The sequence below is a fragment of the Macrobrachium rosenbergii genome, chromosome 55 (assembly GCF_040412425.1).
Source record: "Macrobrachium rosenbergii isolate ZJJX-2024 chromosome 55, ASM4041242v1, whole genome shotgun sequence".
NCBI classification, from domain to species: domain Eukaryota; kingdom Metazoa; phylum Arthropoda; class Malacostraca; order Decapoda; family Palaemonidae; genus Macrobrachium; species Macrobrachium rosenbergii.
This window is the reverse complement of record NC_089795.1, coordinates 53140573-53163392: the sequence shown is the minus strand read 5'-3', so window position 1 is coordinate 53163392 and position 22820 is coordinate 53140573. Positions and strand designations below refer to the sequence as shown.

General features: G+C 41.1%; 1 protein-coding gene across 2 annotated transcripts in view; it reads right to left on the bottom strand.

Annotated features, from left to right (window-relative positions):
- lsn (vacuolar-sorting protein SNF8) overlaps window positions 1-22820 on the bottom strand; it is an 81950-nt gene that overhangs the window by 44849 nt on the left and 14281 nt on the right. For both annotated transcript variants that reach the window (XM_067098538.1, XM_067098539.1), the window contains exon 3: window positions 9756-9903. In XM_067098538.1, the coding sequence (XP_066954639.1) occupies window positions 9756-9903 (148 nt within the window). The remainder of the gene's footprint in view (window positions 1-9755; window positions 9904-22820) is intronic.

Genomic DNA, 22820 nt, shown 5'->3' with positions numbered 1-22820 from the left:
TTGGGCACCATTTACAGTATGCCTTGCATGGCACACTGTAGAAGTACTAAAGGTTCTTAGCTATATCCCCTCAGGCTTCAGCAGCAATGCTTTTCATCTTTTACTTTTCCTCCTCTGCCTCTGGTCTCTTCATACCAAGCAATCTCACTTCTTTTCCTCGACCTTACTCCAGCCTTCACCTCTCATATTAGAACAAATTCTTATGGTGAGCCCCTTGAGAGTCTAGAAATACAAGTTAGTGGTGTCAAACTAATCTTGATAATTAATAAAAACCAATTCATAATAATGTTACAAGCTGCCATTTTGCAAAACACCCATCAGATAGAGTAATGTTCTGTACTTTTTGTTGGCATGTGTGAGTCAGTACTGTATATAAAAAAATCAATAGAATCTACAAGCAAGTTGATAACTTTGTACATATGTCATTTTGAGATGCAGTAAGGAAAATATTTCACAATGAAGCAAAAAATAAAAGATTACTTAAAACCAGCACCAATCCAAGTACAACACAATTAATGAGTAGAAACGAGGCCTTACCCAAGGTGCCTTTCTCCCTAAAGTACTGCTTTTGTCAATTGTGAGCAATAGTCATTCTTAAAGAACACAATTATAGACGCAGGAATTTTGAACCTGTTGTCCACAAGGACATATGCTTTGCAGCACAGCAGCAGTTTATGAATCAGTCATTTTTCTTTGGAAGAGAACATTTTAACCATTAACTGAGATTTTTATACATAAAATTTATCTGATGGTATTTCCCAAACTCACACAAGATTTATGACAAAGAGCCACTTACAAAAAGTTGGAAGTAATATCTTGATTTCCAGAAAAGCTGAACTGAGGATACTGTGAGGGTGCTTTGTTCAAAAGACCCAAAAGAAAGGTAAAATATCTCATCATAGGAAAACAAAAATAATCCTTTACTTTCATGGGATGAAAATACATCAGCAATATGTGTATAGCATCTATAATAAGCAAATGAACTATCCTACAAAGAATAAATTACTCCTGCAGCTGTATGTTCCTTGAATACTGTACCTATTAATCAAGTCCATAAAATAAATTTCTCACATTTAAGCAAATATCACTGTATTTCTTTCATTTATGCAGTAACCAGTTGAATTCTTTCATATAAATAGTAAGCAGTTGAATTTTTTTTCAATTACAAGTAACCAGTTAAATTCTTTCATTTACACAGTAACCAGTTGAATTCTGTTATTTACACAGTAACCAGCTGAATTTTTTCTTTCACAGTAACCAGTTGAATTCTTTCATTTACACAGTAACCAGTTTAATTTTCTTACTTACACAGCACTAATCTATATAATTCATTGTCACTGAAAACCTCATGGTAATTGAAATCTCCTGAATTCCTAAGTTTACAAACAGCCTAAATCATGTACCTGTAACAATTTTCCTCTGTGAATAAGATACCTCTTACTTTAAGGCAATTCTTTTTTTTATTGTGACGGCAGCTTATAACATAACCAAGACTCTAAAACGCAAAATATTATGTATTATACGAACATAAAATATGAGATATTCTCAAAGCTACATACAAGGCAATATAAGATATGTTAAAAATTACTTATTTAGGAATCTGAGATATATTATATATATATTTTTAATTTAAATTTTATTGTACATAACTGTATATACTGTATTTTACCTATCAATAAATATTTATTGAATGAAAACTGACTTTCATAATTGTACCAGAAAGTTAAAAAACTGCACCTTTTCTTGTAAACTGCATTTTTTCTTTAAATGCAAACCATTATCTCATATTAAGTACCTTTCAATGTGAACTAGTGTGGTCTTTGAAACTTGTTATGAAAATAGCTGGTGTGTGTGTGTGTGTGTGTGTGTGTGTGTGTGTGTGTGTGTGTGTGTGTCTGAGGCTCCACTTTCCCATTTGGCTGTAGGGAAAAATTCTGGAATGGTTATAAATGGGACGTTTGATATAAAACAAAGAATTATGGTGTATATAAAATGCAACTTCCTATAAAATAAAAATTCCAATTTGTTTCAATGTAGTATTATACAAACATTTGTCTTATAACCAAAGTCTCATTTATTAGGTGGAAGGTATCAACTCAGGTGTGCTTGAGGAGACAACAAAAAAATGCAGTGGCTGAAAGCAGAATAGTCACCACCCAGAAATGTCAGCTTTCCAGTCAATGTGAGAGAAGCAAGGAAGGCTACTGCACCTCCCTATACAGCCTAACATTAAGATGCAGAGGCTGACAGGACCCTGTGCTAGAGCTTAGTATTTATTTGAGCACAAAACTCTACAATTCATTCCTAAACTTTGTTTTTGTTCCAATGTGTTCGTAACCTAAAGTTAATTTCCCCATAAGCTTCACTGGGAATACGATTAATTTGTTCATGACCATTAAGCACCATTATAAATTACATATTTTATGTTTTATTTTACACAGATATTAAACAAAGTGTGAAAAACCTTAATATATCTAACCGTGATTGTGACAATCTCACCCTTTACCATATCGACTCCATTTCTTGGAGCTTTCGCTCTGAAAGTAATAACCCCAGCTTTACATTTAGCTTTTCTCTGGTATCTAGCAACAGGAATTACCTAGAAATAAGTGCTGAATGGATTATTTCACAGGGTGACACGGGCCCCTCCCCAGAAATAGATTTTTCCTTTGTCAAAATCCTTTTTATAATAGTAACTAAAACTAAAAACATTTAAAAAGTGAACACTTACGTTGGCTGACAAGACTTTTGGCTTGACTGACGAGAGAAAAGGAGGTCACTGCGAAGAAGGAGACCCCGTATCCAGGTTGGGGAGATCTCGTTCTGGAGATTCATCTCTTCTGGTTTTTTTTTTGCACTTTTAATTATACTTTTCTATCATTTCTTTCTTTATTTCAATGGTTATCATCTTCTGCACCTTCTCACTATCACTCTTCACTTTCTTAGGGGTCATTTTGACAAAAAATCACAAGTTTGCATGCAAAAAGCACAAAGAGTTTGAAGCGAATGGATGCGCATCGGAACAGTGCCCTAAAATAACAAGATGGTGGCCCCATAGCGGCTTGGATGCACCCACGTGAGATGAGTGATTGCCCGCAGTTTTCAAATTTTGCCCATCGGAATAGGTTTGTGTTCCAAAAATGAGTTCGTAAATCAAACATCATTTGTATATAAATTTTTGTTCATGGGTTAATGTGTTCATGACTCGAGGTCCTACTTTATCAGATTTTAAGCATTATTGGGTTAAAAAACACAAAAATAAGCTGAATTACTAAACTGTAGGTTATTTTAAGCCTGATAGGTTTCTACTTTCGCATCTGTATGAATCGCACAAGACCCAAGAAAACAAACAATGCAGGCTGACAGCTTCCTCTTTTTCACATACTGAAAGCATACTTGTGGCACTCAATTTGGTTTCTTATACAGTACACATGGTTATCTTGGCAGTAAACATGTCTGGTAGAAAAGGTACAATAATGAGGACTAGTACTAAGTCTTGTTAAAAAAGTAAGAGGTTTTTAACCCTTGAGCAGAAGCTCTGTTTGTTCAAAAAGCTGGAAAATAAATATACTGTTCCTGTGATATGTGAGAACTTTGGATGTTTTTGTCAAAACATGAGTCATAAAAAAATTGAAGGATCAGTTGCCTTCTTATGCTAAAAAAAAAGTGTGGATGTCACAGAAGCTAGAAGGGGTAGTAAAGTGAAAAAGCCTAATCATTATATCCAACCAAAAATGAAAATCATCAAGATGCAGTCCACTAGTAGTTTGTGCAGCAGCATAACGCAGGGGTAGTAATTAGGGGTTGCAAACTCTTTGCCAATAAAGTGACCAGTGAAGCAGTGAGTACACCTACAGTGGTAAGGGAGCACTTAAATAATCAGATAAATGGCCACCTTTAAAGCCCCAAGGCCACTGTGGTCACAAGAGTTCAATGATTCCATACAAGGGTCTCTCCAACTCTTATTTGGTGTGGTTCTAATGGAGTTGGGTCCTTGAGAACTACCAATTCAACACTCAAAAAAGATGGCCCTCCGAGAGAAGGAGAAGGGGTAGACAAACCATATGACATAGGGAAGGCTGACTGGAATAGAAAAATGCCACACCAACCTCCTACGAGGAAGAATGGGTCACCTGGCCCGATGAAAAGGAATTCCACCAAATTCTCAGCTACCAAACTGGCCCTACCAGAACTGGCTGGGTGCTGAAGAACATACCCTAGATGCCTCATGTCTGCCTGTCAGGAACCAAACCCACCTAGCAAAGAAAGCAGATGTAGAGGCACCATGTCCAACATCTGGAACAAGAGTATAGTCCTGCACAATGGTGTGTGTGTGTGTGATGGACATCCTAACCAATGCTGGGCAGCCATACACTGGTGATTGGTCTCTGGAATGACAGGCACTACACTGGATAGTAACTCATAGTGATGATAAAAGGCAGATCAAACTTCCCCTTTTGAGAAACCTGGACTGGTCACAAGATTGCATATAACCAGCATCATCCATCTGCCTTAAACAGGATTTGTCCTAAAAATCTCTGTCACCTCTCTCCTGGGAACTGTGGCACCCTCATGGAGTTTCCTGGGATCTCTCTCAGGAAGAGACTTCCAATCCCTCTTCCTGCCTCTCCTTCAATCTTGGGATCAAGGCAAATCAGGTGAAGGTGAAGGGGCAGAAGAGAAGGAAGACAATGAGCTCCAGGAAAAGAAAGAGGCAGATAGAGAGGCATGACCTTGTTTCCACACTTGCTTCTACCTCAGTCCTTGTTATGTCTCTCCCCTAAGGCCAAGGACCCTGCTTGTCAGGGGCCAGACCACCCTGGACAGTGAACATAGATGGGCCATGTGTGCACCAGGAACAGATGGGTAGCCTTGTGCAACAAATGAATGATCTGACCGTAGCCAAATGGACAAATTTTTAAAGTAATTTGTATTTTTCCTAACATACAAACCTGAGGTCTTTACGTGTGGGATTTACTTTTCAGAGCAAGCTGGAACCGGCTGTTTAACTTAAAATAAAGTGGATACTGGTATTTGGCTACTGACTGAAGGGGAGGAATCCTCCCCATCCAGATGGTATGCATTCACTTTACCTTTTGGCCCAGGAAGCAGAATGAGGTGGGCCATTTATGTAAAGACCTCAGGTTTATATGTTTGGAAAAATACAAATTAAATGAAAATTTGTCATTTGTTCCCATATGTTTACAACTCTGTCTTTACATATAAGAGACTTACTCCTTGGTGGGAGGATTCTGAGCAAATCTCCCAACTGACTAGTAGTTTGCCTCACCTGGGGCCTCTTTCCTGGTCATGTAAGATCAAAGGGAGGAGATCCATGCCTCTGACCAGACTTCTGGACCTTTGAATACAAGGAAGGTAACATCACTGGTTTGAAAATAGGCTTGGATGAACCCGTATTGTTGGGGACAATAAAGCTGAATATAACCAACGGGTCTGTTCATTGCCAGTCCCTCTCTACCCTTGCTAGAGAGAGGGTAGGAGTTGCATCTATTAATCCAAAAAGAGCTACATTATAAACAGGATACTCAGTCATCTAGAACACCTGCATGCCTATCCAGCATGTGACAGTTTGCTAACTGTCCCTTAGAAAGGTATAAAAGAGAAAGTAGGGGGCTGGTCCCACAAGCGCCTCCTCTTTGCAGCTGTACACTTTAGGCGAGATGCTACCTGTCCTCAAGAGCTGGGTGATCTACTTGAATGTTGAGCAGCCACCAAAGAACCCAAGGAAAAAGTCCGAGGATCTAGGGGCAATGTCCTGAAAGTAAAAAGGAGGTGAATGTGGTCTGTTGTGACTGCATTTCCATCCTTAGTACCTGTCCGATGGGTTCTTCCTGAATGCCTAGGTTCAGACCAATGCCCAACCTTATGAAATCTTGCCCAGAACGTATTGTCGTCCACCATGTCAGCTGTGGAGTACGTCCGTTTGAACACACATAAAGTCAAAAGAAATGGAGCTCCTAGACACCACTTCTTGGCTGAGTCGGGACCAAAAACAAGATGTTGGCACTAGTTGTAAGTGAAGTCTTAAGTGGTAACGCAAAAGGCATTCGGGAACTTAGTAGTCTTTAGGGTCCTTAGAAATGGAATGCTCATACACTGTTGATCTCCTGATGACTCAGGAAGAACGACGGGAAGTCGTAGTCCCAAGGCTTGAATCATGGATGCGAAAGACTTCTCCTAGACGTCAACAGCATCTGAAGTTCCTAGGAGGTCGCTTATCCAAGCACTGACTAGTCCCAGCATTTCTAACCATGGATGCGAAAGACGACCCCTAGACGTCAACAGCATCCAGTGTTCCAAGGAGGTCACCTATCCAAGAACTAACCAGACCTAATCTTTGCTAAACTTCAATGACCAGACGAGAAGTGATATTTTCAATGGTATGATCGACGGCTGTTATGTCCATGGCCCGTAAAGACAGAGCATAACAGTAACAGCTTCAGTGTGTCGAGATTCAAGGACTAACCCAACCATCTTCCTAGATAAAACAGTTCTTTGAAATGTCGAGGTGTCAAGACCAACTGTCGCTAACACCGACCCTAGTGACCGAACTTGTCTGTCAGTTACCACACCACGACCTCATTAGCAGTGTAACCAATAGATGGATCAGCAATGACACCAGAAACTGGCAGGGGATACAGCTGGGTAAATTTAGTAACTGCAACTGTGAAAACAGCAGTGGACAATGTCACAGGCCTTTTCAAGAAACAGGAATGGCAACATTATTAGTAATTAACAGTACCATCTTGAGAAAGATTATACCATCAACAGCAGGCGCCATGGCCAAAAACAGCTGCGTCTGGAAGTAACAAATTAAATTTTCCAATTATCCTGGTGGATGGCCAGAACACCTTCAGTAACCTCTGAAGGCCAAAAGAAAGCCATAGAGAGTGTGGAATTGCAAAGGCTGGAAGGTGATACCCAGGAAATGGATCATGATTGAAGAGGAAGTACATCAAAATCTCATGGTGCTTGCTTGAATGGTCCAGTACAGGGGAGACTGATGGAAGACAGAACCAAAAGTAGGAGTCAGCACCAGAGGGGATGGAGCCTGAAGAGGCCTCTGGAGTGAAGGGAGGTATATATATCTCTCAACATGCCTTCTTGTCTCTTCCATATACTTCACCCAATGAGAAGAAAACCAACTTTGACATCCCAAATTTTAAAATACTGTACTAAAATTAATCCTACCTCCCAAATTATTGGGTAACTGTGGTAACTGTGTCTTATTCATAATCATTTTATTCAAAATTTAGTGTTTTTAAACACATGCCTCATGAGGGCCAGGGCCTATATTGGTGCATGTTGACATGGCAAAGTAAAATAATCTTTCTATAAAGGGGAGATTGTAGGATTCCTTCCTATTTAGCATAAAGTCAAGTGGTTTTGCTCTTCTCTACAATGATAAGGGTACTACCCTTGGGAGTCCTTTGGTCTCTGATATCTTTTCAAAAGCTCAGCCAATGCTTGTTGCGTCCATGGCATTTGTACTGGATTTGGTGTATATTTGCCACACAATTTTAATAAATTTTCTCCAAACAACAGAATGGGGAGTTGTTTTATTTACTGAAAAAACAAGTGCTGATGTTCAGCTGCTTGCATTTCTTATGAGAACTGTGCTCTACAGTTTCTACAGCATCTGGTCAAAAAGGTCCTTGTAGTTTAGTGTAATACCTGAAGTTCTGGTGACCACCATAATACTGGCTGTTGGTGGAACAAACCAATAATTTTTGGAATGGAGTGCATTCCAGCTGTGTGAAGCATTCCATTAAGTAGGTCAGTGGGAAAGGGCAGGAGTACAGGAACCGAACCCAAGTGCTGCTCTGGAAACTACCCAACTATCCACACCTGCATAGAAGAAAACATGCTTGGGCTACCAACAGGTGAGTGGGCAGTACCCACCCACTCACCATCTATCATTAACTATCTTGTGGCCAAGCTTTAATGACCAAACTACCTGTCACCAAAAGTTATCAAAAAAAGACAAGTTTTTTACCCCAGTAAGAACAATCAAAACTAAAAATTAGGTTTTTGTTCTATACAGAATTATCTGTTCATTTTATAAATAAATCTGGGTTAGATAAACTCTAATGCTAGAAAAATGGACAAGGACTGTTATCTTTGTTGAAAGCTGAAACCACAAAATTCTGACCATTTCACAGGATTTTTAATGGTAAGTTGAAGATGTTGTTCTGTCATTATCTTTCATGAAGTAGCAAAGGATACTGAAAGATCATCAACATAAAGGAATTACCTTTGCAATTCCATTTACAGTCAGTGCAAACAGATTAATTTAGGAAGCTACCCAAAGAAACATCATTTTTATATTCCATATCTGACTGGACTGACCCTACTTGTATGTGAAATCTTTACAGTAATCTTTAAGAAGGCTTTTATGAAAAGTGGAAATTCTAATTCTCTTATTTTATATTCATAAAGATATTTTAAAATAACAAGTCTCCAAGTAGTGCCATAGGCTTTTTAGAATAAAATACAAGGTAGTGACAAGATGTGGCTTTGATACTTTGATGTACAGTATTCTTAATACTAGCTAATAAGTAGTAGAGAACTATTGAAAGTTCAAGATAATTTGCTTTTTCCTGGATTCACAAATATGGATATACCTTAAGTGAAAGCTGGTTCATTTGTTGAAGCTTGGTAACAAGGTAAGTAACTAGAGGAAGGTGAGTGAAGGGGTGAGGGAACCACCCACTCAATCAGTAAACAGTAACCAGATCTTCCTTTGGCGACTGGGACAAATACAGGGTTATTAGAGGTGGGTTACAAAAAAAAGACATAAGATTTATAAATCTTGGAAAAATGCAAATAATCTTGAATTTGCAATTTATTCCTAAGAGAATAAACATTTTGTCTTTTATAAGGATTCTTACTCCTTAAGTGGGATGTATTGTCCAAGGAACCAGAGTATTGTTCTTCCACCCAGCAATGTTAGCTTCCTGGTCACTTATGTAAGCAGGGGAAGGATTACCCCTGCAGCAACCTATGTAGTCTGGCATATGTGATGCCTTGGCTACAAGAGCAGTGCCAGAGTATGGCTTGTTTGTAACTTACTCTAAGAAAATCACAGAACTTTGGTTTCCCATGTTAGATGGGAAGACCAGCTCAGGAGGTAGCATATTACTGGTAAATCCCAGATAATCATGCTTTACCAACTGCCCTTCCCACTTGTTAAAAGAGGATTGGGGGGAGTTGTAATATTAAAAGATGGTTAATATCACAAAAACAAACTATATTTGTTAGTTTTGTAATACTGTAGATGTACTGTATTGTTAAATATGTTCACTAATTAGATTTTTATTGTTATTGTTAGCCACCGTTCACAGCCCTTTTTTAATCATGATCCTTTTCTGCAGGAATAGTTGTGGAAAGGTCTGCTTCTTGTGAGGTGATGTTTGAGCAGAGCTCTCTGCATTTGAGTGAGTCAGTTAGTACGCTGGCATAAAAATTACTTGGAGGTCTTATGAACTACAACAAGCATAACATTACATAGTTGTTCACTAATCTTTGAACAACAACTGCACTACGGTAATAAAAAAAAAAAAGCTTCACTGAAATACCTTGCAAACTGACCTGTCTTGTACATTAGGAAGCAAGGTTACAAGTGACCTAGAAACATCGACATCAACTTCCATGATCATAAAAAATGTGTGATTGGTACAATAAAATGATATCTTTTAAAGTTATCAAACTTTCCTGATGGTATTTTCACTCACCTTTGCCAGAAGCTAATGGATCTACACCAATAGATGCACACATTTCTTGAAACTGTTTGCGGAATTGTGGATTTTTTCTTATTTCATTTTTGTGCTTGGCAGCAAATTCTTCCAAATTTTCACGGAACTTTTCCATTTGGAGAGTCATCTGGAAGTAAATTACAAGACTAATATATCTAAAAGAAAATCAAATAAGGGTTAATGAATCAGTATTCATCATCAATGTCTTCGTCATGGTTTTCTCTTTACTAGTTACATAAAAAATGTTTAACATTTTAGTTTGGGTAAACCACAATAAGATAAGTGTCAATTGGCCTGGATTGAAAGAACCACCAATAATATAATTTTTAAAAACCAAACTTTACAGAGCATATATACAAACTATTTCCCTACTTGAGCCTGATATTTTGATATTCAAAGAATCATCATCATCATCATAAACATTTTTATATCAGCTTTCCTTGTGAGGTTAGACATGAGTTCTCTCCACTCTTCAATGTCCTGTGCCCTTTCTGCCTGAACTCACATTAGGTCTGAGTCTTAATCGATTCCCCTTTCCTGAGTCTTCCTTTAAATCTTCATCCTCCTACTTCCACATACACTGCTTATGACCAACTTTTGCACAATCCCTCTCACTACATGTCAATACCATCTCTATCTTTGATACGACGTCTCTCTGTAATTCCTCATCGTAATACAATCTTTCTACCACACACTGGCTGTGCATCTTGACATTCTATGGTCACACTATTCAAAATCTTCATCTTCCTTGTCAGTGCCTATGTTTTGCTACTCAAAACAGTACAAACCTTATGTACCCATTACAGTGCAGAGTCTCATATCCAGAGTTCATCTATCTAGAAATGTCAGTTATTCAGAGGTTAACAATCATCTTGTGCTCACTTCTTAAATTGTTAGCAGTCAGCTGATTTAAATAATACAATATTCATAATTATCATGTAACTGAACATTACGGACAGTTTACAAAGGTTCACAGTACTAATATACTAATCTGAATAACACTAATATAGAGACAAGTTTTGAACCACTCCTTCTCTTTACAAGCACAGCAACCATATGTTACCTGCAAACAACAGATGGGGAAGTGAATTAAACAAACTTACTGTTTCTTTACCATTATTTTACCTGAACATGACTGGTGAAAGTGAACACAGAATGTTGGGAGTCTTAATGGAAACAGAAGAGAGATAGTAGATGCTATGGAGTGGAGAAAAGTGAGTATTTCATGCTTTCAGGAAACGAAGTAGAGAGGGAAAAGCAAAAAATTTTAGGAAAAGGGTATACCATAATTCCTTTTACTGGTGAAAGTAAATGAAGGAACAGAGTTGGGGTCACTGTAGACGAATCACTAGGTAAAAATGGGATCAAAGTCAACGGTGAATGACAGGTTCATGTCCATCAGGTTACGTTTTAGAAGAAAAATCATGAATGTTATAATAGTTAATGCACCACAACTAGATTCTAGGTTGTCTGGAGGAGGAGAAAGAGGCTTTTAGAGAATCTTTGTGAGAGTACCCTAGAAATAAACCTAATGCTGAGGAAATATAAATTTTCATGATAAAATTTATTGTTCGGATACTTACCTACAATTAAAGATAGCTTATACCTCTGTGCCGATAGACAGCCCACTAAGTTGTGGGAAGGCTGGGTGGGGTCTATTTAACAGTAGGTAAGTATCCCAATAATAAATTTTATGAAAATTTATTTGGGATGAATCTTATATATATATTGTTATTAAGCAGATGAAACCTACAGTATTTACACAGAACAAGACCACAGGGGCCATTGACTTGAAATTCAAGCTTCAAAAGAATGTGGTGTTCATTAGGAAGAATTAAAAAGTGAAAAACAGTCAACCCTGGTATTCGCAGGGGATGCGTACCACAAGCCCCCCGAATAGCTGAAATCCGCAAATACCTGACACCCCTATAAAAATGCTTATAACTGCCTATTTTGATAGTTCAAGCACCAAAATACTCCTCTAAAAATGCTTATAACTGAGTTTTTTAATAGTTTTATCAGAAAAAGTGCATTTAGTCACAAAAATATGAAAATACAGTAATTAGTGAATATTTCTCTATGCAAAATACACAAATAGGCGAATTTGCTACAAATAATATATTTGTATGTTCCACAGAAAAATCCATGAATAGGTGAAGCTGCGAATCCAGAACCGCAAAGAGGCGGGGGTCCCTTGCAAAGAAAGAAGAGATCCCACTTATCAAAAAAGCAAAAAAAAGTAATTAATATAGATAAAGAGATAAAAATGTATCAAAATGCAAGGAGAATATTATTAGGATAGTGATGCATTTCATCTTCACTTGAACTTCTGAAGTTCCAATTGCACGACATCCTCTGGGAAGTTGTTCCACAGTCCAACAGTGGAGGAATAAAGGACCCCTGGAACTGAGAAATTCGACAGTGAGGCACATTTACTGCAAATTGGTGCTGCTGTTCAGTGAACCGGGTTGCTCTTGGCAGGTAAAGGGGATCAGGGATCAATTGTGAATGTGAAAGATCTCTGTTGAAATACAACTTATAAATGAAAAAGTGACAAACAGGGAGACCATCTGTCAATGGTCGAAGTCATAACTGCTACTATTAGGAAACAGAAACCTACCACAATGAACCACTCTATCTAAATCTCTGGCGGAAGCAGACATCCACACCAGAGAACAGTATTCTAGTAAGGGTAGCACAAATGACCTAAAACAGGTTGCACTGATTTTATAACTATTATAAATATATGAGGCCTCACAAACAATAAACCTAACTTTTGTGTGGCATTTGCTGAAACTTTCATTAGATGTGTCTCAAAAGTTAGATGTGAGTCAAAAGTTACACCAAGAATAGTTAAAGCTTCAGACTCATTCAGCAAATTTCCATCCACCTGAATGGGGAGGATGGGGTTGGGAATATGTATGAGATCTGCTAATCAATAGTTTTCGTTTTACTGGAGTTCAGCCTCATACCCAACCTACTACACCATTCATTGATCTGGTCCATGTCCCGACTGAGGCTGAGGGCAGCTTCATTTCTTATAAGTGGAGACTTTACTACACCCACATGTGTTATGTCAATGGCACACAGAAAAATCTTGTTTTCCAGGCCAAAACCACATCACTTGTATACTCTAAAAATAATAGTAGACCAAGAAAACTACTCTGTGGAACTCCAGACAAATTAGGTCTTGGTTCACTGAAGATGTTGTCCACAGCAACTCGCTGCTGCCTACCTGTAAGGAAATCTTGATCATTAAAAGCAGCGCTAAAATCTATTTGATTTACTCTGCACTGAAACCCCCTATCAAAGCTTCCTTGCAAATGGCGCTAAAATCTATTTGATTTACTCTGCACTGAAACCCCCTATCAAAGCTTCCTTGCAAATGGCAAGTCAAGTCTAAAAGAGCATCGCAGGTACCTAACTGCTTTCTATATGCACATTGACCATCAGCTAACAATCTTTTAAATTCTAGTACCTATATAGTAGCTTAAAAATAAGTTTTTCAGCAACTTTGGAGAGCACGGAGAATAGAAATTGGCCTTTGGCTACTGCAGTCTGCAGATATGCCACTCTTTGGAACAGGCACTGTATTACTAAAGATCTATATAATCTACTTATCTTAAAAAACAAAAGGAAGAAATCATCAGGATCTTCTCCACCCCAGCTGTGAAGAGTATCCAGAATTTTCTTAACATCCCTGGATTGAAATGCAAATTTTGTAAAAATAGGTTCAAGATGACAAGTATCAGGGAGAGGAACATTCTCAGCTGATTGCTTAGCTTCAAAAACTTTGGGGCCAGTAACCAATCTACCATCATCTGTTAGAAGTGGTGGAATGGAAGACGACTTTGTCCCAAAGATAGATGATGCCAATTTGGTCTACCACAGGTGAGACTGAGTAATTCCTTCAAGTTTTCTCTTCAAGGAATTATTGTAATTTCTCTCAGCTGTATAGTAAGTTCTATTTACAGAATAGTGAGACTCAACAAAAATGGTGTAATTTTTATCTGAACTATTTCATTTCCATGCATTGAATTTGATCTGTTTGTCATGGTAGGCTTGTCTACAAGTATCATCAAACCAAGGCTGGTCATCTGTCCTATATTTGATGACCTTTCTAGGGACATATCTTATTAAAATAGCCATCAGCATTTCATTTAACTTCTTAGGATCAGGATCTAATATAGCAACTGAAATATTAAGCGCCTGACATGCTTCAATAATGCAATCCCAACTGGCTCTGGATTTTAGCCAGACTGTTTTTCCAATGGTGGCATTAGGAATACTGATAGACAGATATGTCCATTTGAATGGCACAATGATCAGAAGTGCCTATATATTCATATGCCTTGGACTTGAGAATAGCTGGAACATCTGTGAATATGTCTGTAAATATGAGGTCCAATCTATTACCAGAAATGCAGGCAGGTTCCTCAATTAGCTGGACAAACTCAGCGAATACACAGAACTGAAGAGCAGACCGGCCATGTTGATCTGTGGAATTTTAATTTAGCCACTCACTGACAAAGAAGGAGAAGCAGGGGACCTCATCTTGTCTCATCTGAGTATACCACTGGCCTGGCCGGAAACGGATTCCCAGGACCCTTGGACCGTTTGTGTTTCAGAACAGGAGGGGGGTGGCGGTTAGAGAGCACCTGCATGCTCCTTCCTCATCGTCTCTCGCTGGGCCATGCTGGCAGTCATGGACCTACAGTCCATGAACCCAGGCCAGACCAGTTAGCACTGCTCACTGTCCACTAACATTACCCCTAGGTTTGGGAGATGCATGGATACTGGCTGCAACCTTGCTAGAAGCAACGGATGCAGCGGTATGCAGTAAACCCCCTCTATTTGCGGGGGATGCCTACCACACACCCCCGTGAATAGCTAAAACCCCCAAAAATACTTAGAACTGCCTGTTTTGATAGTTAAAACACAAAAAATATCTCTAAAAATGCTTACACCTGAGTATTTTAATAGTTTTATCACAGAAAGTGCATTTAGTCATTAAAATAATAAGAAAATACAGTTATTAGCTAATATTTCTCAGTGAAAAATACCGCGAATGGGCGAATTTTCTGCAAATAATGTGTATATACGTTCCACAGAGAAATCCACAAATAGGCGAGTCCATGAATTGTGAGAATGCGAATAAGGGGGTTTACAGTGGGCCATGCTGCTAGCAAGAGAACTTCTTCTTCTGCTTACTAGCAAAAGAAGACAAAGGGAAAGAAGCAGAAGAACCCGAGTTAGACAAAGTAGACGACAGTAATGACTTCCTCTTGCATTTCTTCATCTTCTTCTTCAGGCTTGCTGAGTTCAAGGCAGTGGTGAAGACGTAGCCCTCCTTCAAAACATTGATAATCCAGGGCTCCGCTCCTCTTATCCGCCACTTCTCTCATGATTCTAGAAGCTCGGCTCCTACAGGTGCACGAAGGACTTCTGTCTCACTTCTGTACTGGCTTGGAAGAGCTCTTTTTGATCGTCCTGGATGTGAAACGGACATTTGCACGGGACCTAATGGGCATCCAAGATCTCCCTCCATGGAAGAGCTGTTGCTTGAGGGGAGTTGTCCTAGCTTGAAAAGGAGACGGGTCCTTGGGACACCTAGAAGACTGGGTCAGCAAGTCTTGCGTCGTCTTCTTCTGCAAGTCCGAGGCTATCTCTTTCACTGCATCCTGAAGGAAGAGATGATTCTTATCCATGGGCGAGAACATCAATGCTGACTTTTGGGTCTGGGTAACTCCCTTAGAACTAAAAGAACACCAAAGCTCTCATTTCTTCAGCACCCCAAAAGTAACGAGGGCAGAAAGCTCTAGAGAACCACTTTTAATGGCTTTGTCCGCACAGGACAGAACTCCAAGCCAGTCCAAAACTATATCTGAAGCAAGATTAAGATGGTCCTCAATTTTCTTGGCCAGGGCACCCACAACCCAATCAAGGAAACTGAGGACTTCAAAAACTTTGAGGATGTCCTTCACTATATGATCCAGTTCTGCGGACGAAAACATGATCTTGGCCAACAAGAAAGCAGGTTGACGAGACAAGTCAATTAGACCGGAGAAATCCCCTTGAGAGGAGGCAGCAACTCCCAAAGAAGGAGCTTTCCTGGTCACGTAGGACAAGTACCTTCTGTGAACCAGATGAAAGGAGGAAAAGCAAAAGATGCTTTACCCTGCTCTCTTTTGACATACAAGCCAGTCTCCCATTTCATTCAATGACTTATTAGAGGAGGATGAAAGGACCATCTTGGGGAGGTGTGTCCTGTCATCTGGCTGGTTCCTCTAACCCTTAATGGACAGGCATGATTATATGAGGATCTATAACAGGTTTTGAGTGATGGATGGGCTAACTCATATGAGTATTAATATTATGTGCCATACAATTTGGATGAATTTAGCAGGAAAGATGTTCATATCACTTCAATAGTCCATAAATGACTTATGGCAACTGTAGTAGCTCAGCACAGGATAGAGGGGGATCAGTGTGCCTTTTGACTTGATTGGGGAATGCACTGCCTCTCTCTATCCCACGATGTCTTTTTATTTATTTGCTCATAAATATACCCAGGGATTGCTGTTGGTTTTAGTTCTAATCTTTTATGATACTGTAGTATGTCAGCTACAACTGTAATTTTACAAAGAAAATTTCGTAAATATTTTACCATAAATACTCAGAATTTGTTACTGATTTTACTTATTGTGTGAGCTGTAATTATAATTTAACACATACAACTTACCTGTTAGTTACATATAGCTTTAGTCTTGACGTCACGGCAAAATTTCAAAACGCATGCAGCAGCCCAGTCCGAAAATATCGGGTGATCGCCCTTACCTGCCCTCTGTCGGGTACTAGGAACTATTCAACATGCTTCAGAATAATTTTGCCGTCCGCGGCGACATTGTTGTCGGTACTCGAGCAAGGAAATTTCATTGTATCTGCCTACATCGAGCTGTTTTCACTTGGTGAAGTACTTTTGTTGGTTTGCGGCTTTGCCAGTTATTTTTGTCACCTATTTAGTCAGGTTTTCTGATAATTATGTCAGATTCTGGGTCTTATACCTTTAGGGTTTGCAGCAAAGGCTGTAAGGCGAGGTTGGTCAAGGCTAGTCTTGATCCTCATTCAATTTGTGTGGCTTGTAGAGGTCAGGAATGTTTCATATGAGAGGAAGTGTGATGAATGTGTCAGTATGACTGAAAAGATTGAAGGCTCTATCTAAGTATGTAAAGAAGCTTGAGAAAGATAGAGCCAGGAAAAGCTTTAGCTAGAAGTTCTTCTTCTCTCTCAGAAACCAGAATCTCCCTTAGCTATGCAGGAAACTTCTATTAATATCCCCGGCTACTAATATTCCTATTCTGACTCTGATATCCCTGAACCCCGTTACGTGTCTGAGTATCAAGTCCAGATGGACGCCAGATTTAACCTTATTGTAGGCGCCATGGAGGATATTGGCGTTAATGTGAAATCCCTTCATGAGCGTATGGATTCTTTCCAAATATTGTGAATAATTTAAGTGCAGTGCAAAGTGTTAGTGTGTGGTGGAGGAGGTGGTTGCTCGGCCTACTCGTTCTCCTAGACCTAAGCCTCTGTCAAGCTCCCCTGCTCTGGGAGAAGACATGCTGAAAGTCCAAGGGAGGCGAGTGGGGTCTGCTCACGAGCAGTCGCCCCTCGAACAGTCCTGTTGTTTCCCAGGCTGTTTCAGGCGCCGTTGGAAAGGCGACTCAAGGAAGTGTCTTTCTTCAAGCTCCAGTGATTCGCCTGCAAGCAGAGGCTGGAGATTTCCCGGCGAGTCTAGACCATTGAAGAGGTCCAGGAATCTTTTCGCCTTCAGCGGTTCAGAAGAAGAAGCCATTTCGCTTATCACAGCCTTCCTGTAGTTTTTGGGAGAGTCCGGAGAGATTTTCGTCGTCTGAAGAGTCTTCCTCCCAGGCGCAAGGCTCATGTCGCAAGAGGTATAAGACTTCCCATTGGTGTTGCCCAGCGTTCCCGGTGTTTCTCCTTTGGTTTCACGTAAGCCTATTGTGGCTTCTGCGCTCTTCCTCATCACGATCCTGGCTCTACTGATCATCGCTCCCCAGTTGGATCCTCGTCTACTCATGACTTTCTTCGAGCGATGCACAAGAAAATTGGAAGCATTCTTGGCGGGCTCGGAAGGCCTGGTTCTTCTCCAGCTAAGCCTTCTGAAGTGTATTTGATGCCTCCTCCTTCGTCTCGAGCTCTCGGAGCGCCCAGTACGAAAGCTCCTCCTCGATCTGTGTCTCTTGATCCTCCTTTGGTTCAGGATCAGGCTCGTACGCCTAGTCAGGCTCAGGCGCTCCCTCAAGATTTAGCGCTCTCTCAGGCTCAAGCGCCTCAGGTAGCGCCAGGTGAGGCGCCATCCCAGGCTCCTTTTGTGGCGCCAGTTCAGGCTCCTCTTGTGGCGCCAGTTCAGGCTCCTCTTGTGGCGCCAGTTCAGGCTCCTCTTGTGGCGCCTACTCAGGCTCAGGCTCCTCTTGTGGCGCCTACTCAGGCTCAGGCCCTCTTGTGGCGCCTACCAGGCTCAGGCTCCTCCTCAAGCTCTTATTCAGGCTCCTACTCCTCCTTCACAAGATGTGTATGTGTGCAAGCGGAAGGTTTTTCTCCTATTTCGTCTGAGGAAGAAGTTGTGGAAGAGTTTCCTGTAGACAGACCAGACCTCTCTCGCTCGGATTATAAGAAGCTTCTTCGCTTCTTTATTGATAATTTTCCTGAGGATTTTACACCTGGCTCGGCTTCCTCTCTCTCAGTGCAAGAGACTCAAGCCTCCTACCTCTTCCTTTATGAAGTTAGTGCTTTCTATTTCAGCCAAAAAGGCATTAAAGAAAATGAACTCCTGGTTGGAAGACAAAAAGCGTGATCAGGGAAAACCACTTTCTGCTTCCCTCCTTCCAAGTTTCTACTAAGACGAAGGCTTGCTGACACTGGGGAAGTTTTCTCTCTGGGAGCTTCTGCCTCTCTCAGGAGACTTCTCCAGTCTCGTTGACTCTACTCGTCGTTCTGCATGAACTCAACCTCGTATTTTCTTCTCTCCTTCAGAGTTGGACCACCTTTTGAAGAACGTTTTCAGAGTTTTGGAAGTCATCAGTTTTATGGACTGGACTATTGGCGCTTTGGGTAGGAAGGTAAAGTCTTTTGATCTTTCCGCGCATTTCGATGATTTCTCTTCTGTTATGTCCTGCTTAGATAAAGGGATTTCGTGGCGGTGCGTCTGAGTTAGCCTCCATCTCACGTTAGGAGTTCTTAAGAAGCGACAACTTTGGTGCTCTTTGTCGCTCAAATGGAGTTTCTAGACTCAAAGATCGGCTCTTCTTTTCGCACCTCTGGATAAGAAGTACCTTTTCCTCAAGAACTTGTGGCCAAGTGTCGAAACCCTTACTCAGAAGTCCACACAGGACCTTTTGGCGCAATCCACTGAAACCAAAAAGCTCCTCAACCTTCTCTGCCAGCGCAAAACTCGTCCTCTAGTTAATCAAGATAGGCCTCTTCGGCAGGCCCTCACCCGCACAGTATCTCGTTTCCGGGCAAAGCAAGATTTGTCTCCAAGACTATCAAACCCCCAAGTAAAAAGTGATCTGCATGTCCTCCATGCACTAGTCGAGCCAGACTTCAGCAGTTCTGGCAAATTTGGGAGGAGATCGGGAGCGACCAGTGGACCACGTCCGTGCTAAAGGAAGGATATTCTATCCCCTTCCTCAAGAGCCCCCTCTTGCAACAGAACCTTTAGCTTTGACAGCATATTCCAGCAACTTAGAAAATGCTCGGTTCTGAGTGCGGAAGTAGACTCATGCTTTAAAAGGAGCGATAGAGATCGTGGAAGAGTCAACTCTCCAGGCTTTTACAACCGCCTTTTTCTTGTTCCAAAGGCCTCAGGCGGCTGGAGACCAGTCCTGGACGTGAGTTCTCAACCTTTTTCGTGGAGAAAACCAGTTTTCGATGGAGACGACGCAATCCGTCCTCAATTCTCTTCTCGTCCGGGGATTGGATGGTCTCAATAGATCTGCAGGACGCTTACTTTCACATTCGATCCATCCCGCGCCCAGGAAGTTTCTTCGCCGTTTTCCAGGAGAAGACTTATCAGTTCAGGACTCTGTGCTTGCCCTGTCCACAGCCCCTCAAGTATTCACAAGAGTTATGTCCACTGTTGCCAAAGCTCTTCATCTCAGAGGAATAAAGATCTCTCTCTCTATCTCGACGATTGGCTCCATCGTTCCCAGTCTCAGCCTCAGTGCTTGGAGGATTTGCAAGTAACTCTCGACTTGACACAGAAGCTGGGACTTCTAATCAATTGGAAGAAGTCTCACCTATCTCCCTCACAATCCAGGATCTATTTAGGAATGAGACTGGAAACAGTTCCTTTCTGGCTTTTCCGTCAGATCAAAAGAATCTCGACTGTCTGTAAAAGTCCAGAACTTTCTGGATATGGATACCTGTTCCGCAAAGGCTTGGATGAGCCTCCTGGGAACTCTGGCGTCAATAGAAAAGTTTGTCTCCTGGGGAGACTTCACATGAGCCCTTCAATTCTACCTCAGGGAGCAATGGAACAGGAAAACGCTTCCAGACTCCTTCTCCTTTCCAATCTCGGACCTTATCAAGGAAGATCTAAGGTGGTGGTTAGATCGAAGAAAATTAGAGAAAGGTCTCTCTCTATTTCCGTCGAACCCGAACCACGAACTGTTTGCAGACTCGTCAGAAGTAGGATGGGGAGCGACGTTGGGTGTAAAAGAAATTTCAGGTTTGTGGAATGCGACAGAAAAAAAAAGAATGGCACATCAACAAGAAGGAGTTGAAAGCAATCCACCTGAGTCTCGTACACTTCCTACCATTCTGACAGGACAAACAGTTCTGGTTCATTCAGACAGCACCACAGCGTTGTCTTACATAAAAACAGGGGGCACTCATTCTTACTCCCTCAGCGAGGTAGCAAGAGACCTCCTTTGTGGGCAGAGAAGCACAAGATTCTGCTCTAACAAGATTCATTCAGGAGCCCTCAACGTGAGAGCGGACTCCTTTGAGCAGGAAGCACCAGGTTCTGTCCACAGAGTGGATTTTGCAAGAAGAAGTGTGCAAAGTCGGCTGTGAGACTTTGGGGTCAACCTCTGGTAGACCTGTTCGGTGACGAACAAATCGAACAGGCTCCCAATCTTCTGCTCTCCTGTCCCGGACCAAGCAGCCTTCCAGACGGACGCAATGCTACTGAATTGGTCGGGTCTGGACCTTACGCCTTCCCGCCCGTTCAAGATGTTAGGTGCGGTGTTGAGGAAATTTCAGCACCACTCCAACACCAGGATGACTTTGATAGCCCCCTTCTGGCCTTCCAGGGATTGGTTCCCAGTTCTCATGGATCTCTTGATCGACTTCGAGGAGCCTTCCAAACAGAGTAGATTTACTCAGACAGCCCCACTTCAGGAGATTTCACGAAAACCTGTCAAGTCTGCGGCTAACTGCGTTCAGACTATCGAACGTCTACTCAGAAGCAAAGGATTTTCAAGAAAGCGGCTCAATCCATCGCTAGAGCCAGAAGACCATCTTCGATCAAGGTCTATGAGTCCAAGTGGAATATGTTTCGTTCATGGTGCAAAGATCGACATTTCCTCTTCAGAACCCCGGTGACGCAGATTGCGGATTTTCTTTTGTTCCTCAGGAATAAGAACCTTTCTGTATCCACAATTAAAGGTTATCGTAGCATGCTGGCTACTGTTTTTTCGTCACAGAGGTTTGGATATCTCTAATAACCAAGATATAACGGACCTTATTAAATCCTTTCGGTACCTCTAAGAGGTCAGATGCTAAAGTTGTTTCGTGGAATCTTGATGTAGTCCTGAAGTGGCTTATGTCTGAGAAATTTGAACCTATGGATTCTGCTTTAAGAGATCTTACGAGGAAAACCTCTTTAGTTTTGTTAGCTACAGCTAAGAGATCAGTGAGATCCACGCCTTGGATAAGAGAGTAGGATTCTCTGCTTCAAAAGCAATTTGTTCTTTCAAACTGTTTTTTATGGCCAAGAACGAGACCCCTTCGCACCCGTGGCCTCGCTCTTTTGAGATTCCGAGTCTGTCGGAATTGGTAGGTAAGGAGCAGGAGAGGTTCCTCTGCCCAGTCAGAGCCTTGAAATATTATTTATGAAGGACTAAAGATATTAGGGGTCCTTCAGATTCCTTTATGGTGTTCGGTCAGGAACCCTCTTAGACCGATGTCCAAGAATGCCATGTCCTTTTTATTAGAGATCTGATTTCTGAAGCTCACTCCAATATTTCAGAGAATGATTTGAAAATGTGTAAAGTGAAGGCTCACGAAGTGAGGGCTATCTCTACTTCTCTCGCTTATAAAAGGAACCTCTCCCTTCAAGATATTGTGCAAGCAACCTACTGGAGATGTAAGTCTGTATTTGCTTTGCATTATCTCTCAAGTACAGACAGTGTTTGATGAGTGCAGCACGTTAGGGCCCTTTGTTGTATCTGGCACGGTAATGGGTAAAGGGGCAAAGGAGGATTAACCTACCTTTACTTACTTGTTTTTTGGAGTGTGAAGGTTTTTACGGTTGTCTGTGAGGGTAAGTGTTGGATAGTTTTACCCCACAGTTGGTTTTGGTTTTTATGGTTATGCTTTTTCTTTGGTGTTGGGTGACCCCTTTGTAATTCATGATGTTTGTGCTGCGCCTGAGCAGGCATACCTGTGGTATTGTCACGGCCATGTCCTAGGTGACTGATACCCAGCTTAAGCAATCTCAAGACCAGGTCATTATACCCGCGGTTGCTCTAAGGATAGCAGGTTACTGAGGCAGTAACTGTGGAATCAGCTACCTTAGCAGGTGAGGAACTAAGAAATTTTCTACATTAATAACCTTAATGTTTCCAACAACTCTTTTAGCTGTCATTGCCCCACCTCCTAAAGGTGTCAATCAGCTATATGTAACTAACAGGTAAGTTGTATGTGTTAAAATGACATTTTATTCTAAAATAATGTTTAACACATACTTGCCATGTTAGTTACATATACGAAAGCCCACCCTCCTCCCACGGGGAC